Raw genomic sequence first — 13,740 nt, 5'->3', positions numbered from 1 at the left:
AAATGTAGGAAGCTGTACTGAAGACTACATGTTTTTAGCAGTTTACACCTCTTACCTCTGTTCGACGGTATCCCCCCAGCATTGAAGCCTTTTATCCATCTCCCATGATGCTCCACTACATGACTGAGATCATCATCCAACGTCAAGTTGCAGATTTCGAGGTTATCAAAGTTCCTCTCAAAATCCTGGAAATCCATCCTATTAAAACAAAATATTATACTCAAAGTTTCCAGCCTTCACTAAAACATTTTAACTGAAATGTAATTTTTTGATTAAAATTGATATTTTATACTTATCCTGACTCATGCTTAATTGCTTGTCTCCTTCTTCTTGGGAATGATAGTGGAACACTTGAATCCCCTTGTGAAGCTCCCTTAAAAAAAGCGGACGTAAAATCACTCACCCAGTGTTATCTTCCTTTAGCTGTTTTGGCGGGAAACTGCATCACATGACCCCACGTTTTCACTCTCTCCGAATTTTGAGCCCGACACCTGGATTTCAGGGAATCCAGAGTGCCATGAGGGGAGGTTGGGAGGGCTTACCTCATGAGTCAGGATAAGTATAAAATATCAATTTTAATAAAAAAAATACATATTTTTCCTTATCATGACTCATGCTTAATTGCTTGTAGAATCCAACGGAACCAGTGGTGGGTCAAGCCACTCTGGATTCCATGCTGATTTACGTCCTGCATACCCCCCTGAGGGAACTTCTTATAGTACTATACTGATCCTTCCTCCCAGCTTCCTCTGATGAGTTTGGGGGGACCACAACTTGTCAGATTTCTCTGGATCCGCTTCTCCTGACATTAAATGTGGATTTATACGACTCCATGTCTTGATGCTCGCATCAAGTGGAGAAGCGACCCTTCATCATATACGAGTAAGCCCTTACAAGTATAGGGTCTGTCACTCATGCTGGCCTATCCTAGGCATGCGCATGGACTCTAAGCTCTAACTCTTCCGAGCGTTGGCTTTTACAAGTCACATGATAAAAAGGGTGAGATTCATCTCAGCGCCTTTGAGGAACTGTCAATTGTTGTGCTACAACAAGAGGCCCAAACTGGTGAATGCCGGAGATATGTCCTCGGTAGCAATGTCTCTGAGGTAGTGGTTGGCAAACACCATCTCTGACTTCCAATAGCAGCCCTCAGTTATTGTTGAGATGGAGCAGTTTCCATGTAGAGCGAGTGTCGATGCCAGTGCTCTGACTTCATGAGGATTGGAGGCTCATGGAGGCTCAAGTCCTGCTGCTTTGTAGTCCCTTAAGATGAAGGCTCTCATCCATATTGATATTGCTGTACGTGAGATCTCTGTAGGTGTCTCCGTAGATAGAGGCATGAAAAGGCGCTTGAATTTTCGTCTCCTCGTCTTATACCTTTGTAGGTAGACTTTCAATGCTCTGACTGGGCATAAGGATAGGTCCTGAGTATCCTGTGGCACAAGGACTGTGGGGAGTGCTGGGATGTGGAACTGTCTGTCTGGTTGACCGGTCAGTTGTTCTTTGCTATGAAGTCCCATCTCAATCCCAGATGTATGATGTTGCGATGTGCATCAAATCGTGTTCGTTCAAAGTCCAGAGCATGTATTTCCGACATCCGAGGTGCTGTTGCCAAGGCGATCAGGAACAGAGTTTTGTGTGTTAAAACTCATAGGATGTCCTTTCTAGTGGTTCGTAAGCGTCCCTGGTGAGATGGTGCAAGAGTACGTTCAGATCCCATGCAGGCGCTTTAAATTCATTTTGTTGGTCTTCTAACTTAAAGGAGCGTAGTAGAGCCAGTATCTCTGGTACTTTGGTCAGCTTAACACCCGTCTTCATGGTGATAACCGTGCTGAGGGCCGCTAGGTATGTAGAGAGTGTTGAACCTTTTAACCGCCTCGTTTGTCTTAGATGACAAAGGTATTCGGCCACTTGAGGATGTGTTGCTTTCATCGCCGTGAAGCCCTTCCTCAATGCATATTTCTCAAAACTCTGCCACTTGTCGTCGTACAAGTTGTGAGTTGATCTACGTAGAGCTAGTGTGACTGCTTTCGCTGCTCTGGCGGAATATCCTCTTTTCTTCAAGCAAGTCTTGATACGTTCCATGCGTGTAGCTGGAATACTGATGGATTCCCATGTGCTTGCTTGGTGTGTGGATGAATTAGTAGGTTCGGCCACTCTGGGAGTTGTATGGTTGGACTTAAGAGTACTTGTATGAGGATGGGAAACCACACCCTCGCTGGTCAGTAGGGTGCGACCAAAATCAGTAGCAGCTTCTTTGTCTGCTTGATTTTCTGCAACACCTGTGGAAACGCATAAGCAGTTTAGTCCTTCCCAGGAGATGCTTAGAGCATCTGTTGCCCATGCTTGTGGATCCGGAACCAGAGAGACGAATTTTGGTAGTTGTTTGTTGAACTTTGTAGCAAACAGGTCTATCAGCGGATATCCTATCCTCTGTATGATGCACCTAAAGGCTTCTGGATGTAACATCCATTATGTTGGGGATGGTTGTGTTGGACAAGATAGGGCGTCTGCTATCACATTCTTGGCTTAGGGAATGTGGCATGCTTTAATGTCGATGTTCAGGTTGTCTATTTTGCTGAACAGATGAAAGCTGAGGTCTAGAAGATTCCTTGACCTTGTTGATCCTTGTTTGTTGATGTAGAACGCCACTGTGGAGTTGTCCGTATGGATCATCAGTTGTGCGTTCCTTAGTATGCTGGACCAGTGTAGTAAGGCGTTTATTACTGCTTTCATCTCGAGCATGTTGATGTGCAGACTCTGCTCCTGACTCGACAATTTCCCTGCTGCCACTTTGTTGTCGAGGTGGGCTTCCCATCCTTGAAGTGATGCATCTACGTAGAAATGAGTGTTGGACTCCGGCTCTGATAAGTAGGTTCTTCCACAAACATTCGACTTCCGAGTCCACCATAGAAGATATGGTTTCAGTCCGTCCAGTAGTCCGAAGGAGTCCAGACTGTCTAGATGAGCATTCACAAACACTTGTAGTGGGCGCAGTTGTAGCCTTCCTCTGTGTGTCATGTCTTGTGCTGACGTGAGAAGACCAAGTAGGCTCTGCCAACTTCGTAGTGGTAACGGAGAGAGTAGTGCTTGAGATACCATGGCTTGTATCTAGACCCAACGATCCTCTGAGACGACCATGCGATTCTGTGGTGAGATGAACATCTTCACAGAAATCTGCTCATATCCTACGTTGTAGGTAAGTAGATAGTGGAACCCTTGCCATGTCCATAATGGAAGCGGAGCAATGTCCGGTTCTGGAATCATGACTTGAAGTTTATTTCTTTAATCTTCCGATAATATGTCAAGAAGACTTGTCCCCAGAATCCCAACAAAGTGCAGTGATGATGCATAATTCATGGTCTCTAGATGTACTGGAACTGCCATCGCTGTGAAGTCTATGTGTGGAGTAGACTGGCTGCCGCGAGCAGAAATCGTCAAACGTATGTTGCTGCAAATCGCCGGATAAACAATCTTCAATCTGCTGACAGGGAAGGTCCTTATGACCCGTGAAGACATTCAAAACACACTGTACCCTGCTAACTGGACTGTAAATGGAGCCTTTCTCCCACGTTGAAAAGTTGTTTACAACTGTAGACGACTTCCTGGTACGTGAGCTATGCCCGACTTATGTGCAGGGCGTTGTCTCTCATGGACAAAACAAATTGCAGCATTTGATTCATCTCAGATTCCTGCAATGTGACGTCACCGATGTTGCAGGAAAAATATCCTTGTCAAATCTTGTGCAGTCATTGATTTCTTCATCAACACTCGGCCTTGTCCGTAACCTCCCGGAGTTGTATAGCAGGCTGAGTGGAAAACGCGCGAAGGATTTCGCCGCATAATACCGATGTAGGTAGACTGTCTCCCTGGCTGCCTGGCTGTTGTGATTGTTTCCTTCTTCACTGAAGATAATGCAGTTGTCATCTTATACAGATGATCAGCTGAAGTTCCATACTTGCTTAACGCTGTCACTTGTAGACTGTAGTCATCGGTCTCAATGAAGCACTGTAAAATAACCAATTGTGCTGAATACACAAAGGTTCTTGTAGAGTTGATTTTTCGCTACGATGACCGTGAAAAACTTGGAGACCTGCGTGGAGACCTGCATGGAGATCTTCATGGAGATCTTCGTGGAGACCTTTGTGGAGACCTGCGCGGAGACCTGCGCGCAGGCGACTGATTCAGATAAGGATCCTCCCTGGAGTCTTGAGACGTATCTCTGTGCCTTCGTGAAGGTTCTCTTCTATGGTATGTAGGGTGCCTGCGCGCAGGCTCCTGATTCAATGCTGTCCGTATCTGAGGAGGATGATCTGCGATGCTCCGGTGAACGTCTGTTTCTGCTCCTGCGCAAAGGCTCCTCTGGAATATCTATTGCAGATTCATCGTTGTCCATGCTGGCAGGCTCTCGTGAAGATGTCGGATTCAAAAGGGGATTCAAGTGTTTCACTATCATTCGCAAGAAGAAAGAGACAAGCAATTAAGCATGAGTCAGGATAAGGAAAAATATGTATTTTGCCTTCTTTTTCATTATATACACAATGATATTATTATTGGATATTTATATGGCGCACATATCCACGCACTAGTGCATGCTCAAGGCGCTGGTATTTTTTCCCTCGATCATTGGATGTCAATCTCAACGGCACATCTTATTATCAATCTCAACTACCTGGGGATCATACAACTCTTGCTGCCACAAGGCGCACCGAGTTATTGCGGCTTTCCCATCCTTACAAGGTACCCATTCACAGCTGGGTGAACTGGGACACATAGTCACAGTACTTTGTCCAAGTTTACTGCATGTTGCTGTACCCGCAACTAGGTGTTTGCACGTTTTCATGTGGCCACCATCTGGTCATATACCAACGGATTTGTGGTTCTTTTAAGTGCACAGGGTTGTGTACTGTACACTAGGGGTTGTGACAACACTGAAAGAGTCTGCACACAAAGTTGACTCCTAGGTTTTTACACCCGGTCACAGGTGGGCTCGATCCCGGCACCTCATGCTTGCTGGATCACTAGCCTGGCGCCTTAGCCAGCTCACCCACCACGCCCCCGTGATTATTTCATTAGTTATATATTAACAGCACTTTTCTTAAAACAAGGTCAGTTTGATTTTGATTGTTGAGAATTTACTTGGGATGAAGTGACTAGATGCATGTAACATGTAATATGCTAGATGAATAAACATAGTTTGCGAAACAATTTACAATTGGATATGTTGGTTTTGTTAAAACAAAAAAAACACACACACATCAAATTATCATACATATATGTTAGGTAGTTAGATTCAAGGCAGGGAATGCAAAGATATATATGCAGATACATGATACATACATTGTCTCATTGTAGCTCTTCCATCTTAAGAAACTATTAGTGCCATTACCATGGCAACAAGAGAGTTTTACAAAAGGCCTACCAGAATTCCCCATTGTCCCTCTGCACCAATCCGATCTGTTCCCGTTCGCGGTCTGGGATACTCAGCCACTCCTGGGAACTGGAAGAAATCAGGAATAAATAATTATAGCATTAATGGGACGGACTGCAAGTACTACAATACTTAAAACACTATCAACACGTAGTTACAATAGTCTTGTAATAATATGGTGAAAACATTGATCGTTACATTTACAGATTCCCTGGCACTTCTTGAAACAATAATGAAAAGCCCACAACTCTGTAAGCCCCGATCACTGTCTGTATCTTCAGTAGATTGCCACAAGTCATCAGCAGTTCAGGGCTGTGAGAAAAGGTTCATAACCTTGCCTTAACAAAAACAATCATTAAAACAAAGAATACCATCTTTGCTAAATTTGGATTTGGATAATAGGGAACACCCATTCTTTTCATATGACTATAGTTTATCTGTCATGACACATGAGGACATTAGGTCCTGGTTCAGTGGTAACAGCCCAACAACTCATTTGGACAAAGATAAGACAGGGATTTCTTACAAACAACATGGACTAAATCTGGAGTGTTGAATGTAGACATACCGATCACTCCACCGGCCATTCCACTCAATCTTGTTCCCCCAAGGATTCCTGACTCGGATCAGTGTGACTGGAATCTGTCCCCTGTCCGTCATCATCTGAATCTGAAATATTCCAGCCATCATTGTCAGTGTACTGTTCTGTGTTTGGTAATAATTAAACATATAAGATATGTTTGTTTCTTGTTTCAGATTACAATATTATGATGTAAATAATCAGATTTGAACCAGACTAAAAATGTGTCCTTCAAAATCGGGTATGTGCCCAGTGACATTGTGCTCAATTAGACCTACCTCCCTGAGATCTGTGACACTGTAATCAATTAGACCTACCTCCCTGAGATCTGTGGCACTGTAAGCAATCACACCTACCTCCCTGAGATCTGTGACACTGTAAGCAACTAGACCTACCTCCCTGAGATCTGTGACACTGTAAGCAACAAGACCTACCTCCCTGAGATCTGTGACACTGTAAGCAATTAGACCTACTTCCCTGAGATCTGTGGCACTGTAAGCAATCACACCTACCTCCCTGAGATCTGTCACGCTGTAAGCAATTAGACCTACCTCCCTGAGATCTGTGACACTGTAAGCAATCAGACCTACCTCCTTGAGATCTGTGACACTGTAAGCAATCAGACCTACCTCCCTGAGATCTGTGACACTGTAAGCAATCAGACCTACCTCTCTGAGATCTGTGACATTGTAAGCAATTAGACCTACCTCCCTGAGATCTGTGACACTGTAAGCAATTAGACCTACCTCCCTAAGATCTGTGACACTGTAAGCAATTAGACCTACCTCCCTGAGATCTGTGACACTGTAAGCAACAAGACCTACCTCCCTGAGATCTGTGACACTGTAAGCAACAAGACCTACCTCCCTGAGATCTGTGACACTGTAAGCTATTAGACCTACCTCCCTGAGATCTGTGACACTGTAAGCATGTCCTGCAACCAGGCCATTCTCCAGCACTGCTTCCCTTGAACCAGACTTCACAGGCTGGAAGACAACATCAGTGGATTCATACAACAGCCATGGAAACACATTTCTGAAGTTCCAAAGGTCAGACTATCTTTTCAGGGCTCACATTTTGGTAACCTACACTAACCCCTGGATTCATTTTTCTTGGGTCTTGTCATCCCAAAATTCTGTGCTGGACTTTTCATTAATCAGAAACATTCAACTGTTTTCATTTTCATTAATTAACTCATGACAATGCCTAAAATGAGTGAAACAGGCCAATGTTTTCTACATTCTGAAATTTTCCATTTTCTAAACTTAACTTCTGACAGATGTTTATGCTGACATTATCTACAACTGTTAAGATGTGTCAAAGACTATATGCTATTTTCAAATATACTACTTCATTTTTCATAGAGATATTTTTTCATCTTTCCAACAATATTTGCATATGTCAAGTGTGTATTTATACAGAAGACAAACTCGCTGACCCTATGGCCCCAAAGGGATCATATCTGGTCCATTGTTAGTATCTGTCCAATACATCTGTGAAGCTAGGCTGAAGACATTTGGTCTATTTAATAGATACTGAACATATACTGATACACAATACTGACTTCTAACCAATTCCCAGTACTTTGATGCATGTATACCTAATTAAGTGCCTTGCTCCTGTAACAACCAGCGGAAACATACAGGTCATTTCGCAAGTAATCTTTACACGTGCCTCCTCAAGTTGAAAAGACAGTCCATATTTCCCTGTGTATATCACAGATGTTTTGCAGTAAACAGCGAATAACAGGTTTATGACTACATTGTAAATATTATCCTTTTTTTGTTTCATCAATGTTTGAACAAAGTTTATTAACTACAACCCCGAAATATTTTTTAAAATTGTTGTTCTTCTGATAAGCACCCATTCATAAATCATCGAAGAACCCGTTAAAGTGATTGCAGTGAGTCCCCACCAAGACAAGGTCAAAGCCACCTCTCTGCTTCTGGAACTGACATTATGGCACCATATTTGATAATCAATATGTTATGAGAAGTAATTAACTGGGAAGGGTCTGTCAAGTCAACAGTTCTCCTGAGATATCAGCTAATCCTGAAGTAGAACCACTAAGTCCGATCCATACCCAGGAACAACTACGTCAAATGATCTAATTAATGCCTCAGGTGGGCTACTTCACCTATAATCACACTGCATCATGGTCTCGGAAGAATCTCCATTTATTATCACTATTTGACACTGATTGATGATATTCAATATTTATGAAAACAGAAAAATAATAGTTCCCATGAGTAAAATAACACTTCCTTGTCGCAACTACTTTCACTCTGATTCAGTGACGCTATGGTTTTGTGAGGAAGCAATGCAGTTTTCATGTATTTTCATCATGAATATCAATCATATTCAAACTATCTCCATGCTCAATAATACAATGAATGTGAGTCGGGAATGAGTTTGTGGCAGATTGTTCCGTTCGGACAGCCGTACTGCAGATGGTTTGGATTTTTCGATATCGTGAAAACTGGATATGTTTTCAGTATGAGTATCGGTTAAAGAATTTTCAGTACCATGACACCTTAACTGTCACGCATGACGTCTTCCCAGTTTAAAATTTTAATTGTCAGGACACTTGATGAATGAACATATTCCTGACAAATACAGCTGTGTGTATATACATAGACTAACAACTAGTCTCTCAAATGAACATATTTTTCAGAAACAAAAAACCAGTTCGAAATGAAAAATTAATAAAACATAATGAAAAGGAGCCCTGAGACCTTTCTTCATTTTCCTGAAACTGTGGAAATCTATATTTGCCACATATTCTAGACTTGCATGAGCTTTCTTGGATATATTTGTTTCAGGGTCTGTATGACAGACTAGTATATACACAACAAGGCAGTAATGTCACAGACAAGGTCATTATCCCAGCAAGTCATCATCTGTCATCAAATGACTGATTCAGATAATGTAATTAGTAACAGTAGAAACCTCAGTATCTTAAATACCACTGATTATTTGATGAGAATTAAGCTGTTAGTGTATCAAACAGTTGGTTACATAAGGTCTCATCATCCTCTATAATGCAGGGATTTATCTCCATTTTGCTAAATATTTCAAATGCTACTGATTCCGACAGATAAAACAGTGCCAGTTTGTCACAGTATCATGGAAATGTTGCATGATGGGACTAAATGATGAATATAATCAATACAAACACGGATCCTCTTGTGTGGCAAATTAAATATGCATACAAATTGTCTTTATGTCTGACTGATTTCCACAATAAATTCCTGGCCTCCTAAGACCATAGCAAGTGTCGCCATATAACACTCAATCAATGGAGTTATTCCGAACAGACAGACAGATATTCTGTCTAATCACTGGATTTACTGGTACAGTTCAACCTTACTATCATGGACCTAGAGGGACTGTGTTGTAACTTTAGGATATCTGGACATTCAAAAGTTCAGGGAACAGTATTATCGATCCATGGTGATATGATATTGTGTATTTCTCGTGCACCATGTGTACTGTCAACTTGTAGGAGTAGATAAATTAAATCCACTTGTCCATTGCTACGTCGGGTCCTTCACTGAATTGCGAACAATCACCTATCTCAGCATATGCCACATTGCACAAGCGTGATGATGTTCCTTATGAATTTGGGGCGGTGGGGTAGCCTAGTGGTTAAAGCGTTGGCTGGTCGTGCCGAAGACCCGGGTAAGAAACCCCACATTGGTACAATGTGTGAAGCCCATTTCTGGTGTCCCCCGCCGTGATATTGCTTGAATATTGCTAAAAGCGGCGTAAAACCAAAATCAGTCAGTCCTTATGAATTTAATTTTGACTTATAGTTGGTACTCCTGACACAATACACAAAGACACAGTATGCGAGATGTTCATTTGCACTTCTCAAAACTGTTCATGTGACAAATGCCTACTTATATACTTAAATATACAAAATTCTGTAGTAGAGTCAAATCCAGGGAAGAGTCCAAGGTCCAAGAAAGGACTACATATTTTTTATCTATAGGTGATAGCGAGCAAGACCTTGTATATCTATCTAGTCGGGATCGGTGAATATGTTTGAGATACGGGTACTATCAAGATAAAGTGTTCAGACTGTATTATCATCTATCTACTAATATGATGAGTCAGATTTTCGTTTTGATTTTTCTCAATAAGAAAATATAGCTGTCATTAATTTGACTTTTTTAATATTTGTTTAATGCTGCTATTTGTTTAATGTTATAGCCAAATGACAGAAGACCAGATATAAAAATTACAGGAGTTGAGGAAAGTCGGGAGGTGTTCAGAAATTTACCACCTCTCTGGACCAGACAAATCAGTACATGGTTCTCTGTGCAACAATCTGTGTCGTCGGCGACTGATGACACGCCACCTGTCATGACCTTGACCATCCAATCCATCAAGTGACAACTTATGACTAGCATAGTTACATTCTTAGTTTAAAGTTTGATTTACAAATATGAAGTTGAAATAAATCCAAGATGAGAGTTTATACATTTTGCTGACCAGATCTTGTTTGTTCTGTGACAAGAACTTGTGGGCAGTGGAACGTTGAGAACAGTTTGAACAGTGTGTCTACTCACGTCTATGCCGCAGCCAATCAGAGCATTACGATCCAGCGCCTTGAACAAGATGTTGATGATGTTGCGAGGCATGTTGGCATGCTTTCCCCTGATGGTGTAGCTCTCGGTCAGACCACCAGTGAAGTCAGTTAATGAGTCTGCCATACTTCCCCCTTTAAGGGCCTCGTAAGATCCGTATAGTCTGAAATAGTTTTAATCACTGTCTAGAAACTACAACATATTTTATTTGATCAGAAGCAATGAAAATGCAATTAAATACTGCAAACTCAAAGCACACAATCCCACATGGGATCAAGACTCTGGCAAACTTGTTTATCAAACAAAAGCTCAAAGGTGCATCCGAAGGTTCAAACATCCGTTTTGAAACAACTACAATGTTCATCTCATTGTTAAGTGGACTTCCCCAAAAGGTCATCATAACTTGTTTCCACCACTGACATATGAATTAGGTTAAAATACAAGGCTAAAATACACCATTTTACCTTCCATTTTTAAGTATCTGATTATACTGTTGTTTGAGTTTGTACTTTCAAGTTAAATAAAAGAATATACAATCTGTTGAATATTTTGGTATGATGGTCATGACTGCCATGGTGTATAAAATCAGGTATAATACACATCACCAGGAACCCTTCTGGACTTTTTGAAAATCTTCATCCCAGAATATATAGTATTTCTAAGGCAGCTGTTGCTGGAAACCAAACAGATCTGGAGTCTACATCACAGAGAATATATTCTAACCAGAACGCATTCAGTAGATTTGTTGAGAAACTCACTTGGCATAGGCTTTTTCCAGCAGAGCCGCCCAAAATTCATTTGGCTGTGAAGAGTGGACAAAGAAAAGTTCTCTGCCAACCACAGGAAGTTGGTCATCCACCACCACCTCCTTCCATTCCCCGAAATGCCAGAAGAAGAAGTGGAAGAGTCCAGCATACCAGCTGTCATGGAAGCTCTGGTCATCCGGGACTACACGGAAGAAGCGTTCCCGGTGTTCTGGCGAGCTCAGACAAGCAATGGCCGCCAACACCCAGCAGTCACCTGCAGGACCAGTTAACATGGATGTTAGATTGCCTTGTATGAATATTCAACTCTTTCTATTAGGTATACCTGTAATGATAGTGTTCACAAGTTGACAAAAAGGTTGATTGGTTGGTTGGTTTCTTGTTTAATGCCGTACTCAGCAATATTCCAGCTAAGTGGTGGTGTGACTACACAGTGCCATTTGGAAAGTGGTCAAATGTAACATATGTTACATGTGGTGGTGGTCTGGAAATAACCGAGTCTTGACCTGACACTCCAGTAAGAATAGCATGAGCATCAATCTATGCAATTGTGATATGATGACATGTGTCAACCAAGTCAGAGAGCCTGACCACCGGATCCTGTTAGTCGCTTCTTACGACAAGCATGGGTTGTAACTCGGATCTTCACAGGCATTGACAAAAAGGAAAGCCCCAATGATGAAAAAATGGGGTTATTGGATAAAAAGTGGGCGAGTGGGTTCATTTTCAAAAAGGAACCCATGAACTACTTTTCCTTGTGTATGAGGGTGCTTGTTCACAAGTTTTCACAGCTGTATATTGTAAATTTGTGCCCCCCACTCACCTAAAGTTCCTTGTTTGACGTCAAATCTGCTGATATCGTTGACAAAGAATCCAGGTCTGGCATTGTAGATTCTTGCAATGTCCTGGAAAAAGGGAATCATCATAAATACACACATGGAAGGAAAACCAGAAGGTCTCAGCCATTTACCAGTTGGTCATAATCAGGACGAATCTGGTATTCGAAGATCAATTGATTCAGCTATGTGAAGGGACACAACTCTACGATTATTAGATTGGAAATGTTCAGATGACAGGTTAATCCATGCCAACCATGATGTCATTAAAAAAATGTTACGCCCTTTACAGAACTAATTCATGTGTTCAGTTCATGAATCCATTATTGCTTTAACAATGACAATTTATAGGGCACATTGACTTTCATTAACTCCATACACTGGTGTCTTGTTTCTTTCCAAGGGGATATTGAATAAAACATGACTGCACTCGAGCCCTTCTCAGGTAGCTCTGGTTCCTGTTCCCTGTCACCTGGGAAAGGCTGGACAGATTCTTTCTACACTCTACTCATTGTGATGACCTAGCTGTCAAGCAGTATGAATGGGTTTGCCCTGATCTGTACACGATTCCTGGGGAGTCCCTGTACCAGGCTGTGGGGGTCCCATGGGATCACTATTACATAGGTATCTCTCATATCATGGTTATGATTAATATTATCGCTATTATTGACAAAGTCGACATACATGCACCCAAACTCATAAGTTTTAAACATACCAAGAAACTCTTATGGGAATGTCCACTACCTGAATGTGGTGTGGTTTTATGTAAAAATAATAGCCGAAGTGGGGATCATTTTTTTAACGGACTGTGACCTGTGACCTGTGGCCTGTGGTGTGACCTGGGGCGAGGAGAGATACACTCGAAACGGCCTGTGAGACCCCCAGTCAGAGCATAGCACGAGAAATTCAGACACAAAAATTACTCCAACCCTGCAACAACCCCTACTCCAACCCTGCAACTACCCCTACTCCAACCCTGCAACTACCCCTACTCCAACCCTGCAACTACCCCTACTCCCTTCATCACAAAGCAGCAGGAATCTCTATAATCACATGTCTATGTATGTATAGGTTAAAAACCTCAAGGGTGACATGAACTTTTAACATGTGAGGCATCAGTTATCAAAGGCTTTTTTCACTTAGTTTCATGTCATTACATTGAAAGCAGTGTTAATATTATTATTTTCAATTTACCTCTGGAAATATTTGTCCTAAACAAGTTAAAGGGCACTTAGTTTGAAATCATAGATAAACCATGCTGCCTCAGTTCAACTATCAGTTCCACCTTCAACAAAACCTACATAAATGCTCCTTTTATTTGTTAATGTTAGCCATCAGTCCATGAACATGACACTGAGACCTAAATCACCCAAACCTTCAAAGCACACATCCACCTGTCTAGGCCTTGCAGGCTTAGATATGTTGTTCCATATTTACATGAAAATATGTGGTGTTACCGCCACTATAGAAAGTTGGGCATTTAGCAAAAGACTTGGCAAGCACCTGAGTGTGTTTACAGACCAAACAAACCTGACAC

At 41.8% G+C, this 13,740-nt stretch overlaps 1 protein-coding gene across 1 annotated transcript in view; it reads right to left on the bottom strand.

Moving 5' to 3' along the window:
- Positions 1-13,740, bottom strand: part of LOC124285419 (calpain-9-like) — a 41,101-nt gene that overhangs the window by 11,806 nt on the left and 15,555 nt on the right. The window contains 7 exon segments of the mRNA XM_046721641.1: positions 56-198; positions 5,423-5,500; positions 6,000-6,100; positions 6,914-6,997; positions 10,586-10,766; positions 11,362-11,623; positions 12,191-12,272. Of these exon segments, the coding sequence (XP_046577597.1) occupies positions 56-198; positions 5,423-5,500; positions 6,000-6,100; positions 6,914-6,997; positions 10,586-10,766; positions 11,362-11,623; positions 12,191-12,272 (931 nt within the window).

Source organism: Haliotis rubra, unplaced genomic scaffold, assembly GCF_003918875.1.
Source record: "Haliotis rubra isolate DU_JTF1 unplaced genomic scaffold, ASM391887v1 Scf36, whole genome shotgun sequence".
Taxonomy (NCBI): Eukaryota; Metazoa; Mollusca; class Gastropoda; order Lepetellida; family Haliotidae; genus Haliotis; species Haliotis rubra.
The sequence above is the reverse complement of the archived record's forward strand: the minus strand, read 5'-3'. Positions and strand labels throughout refer to the sequence as shown.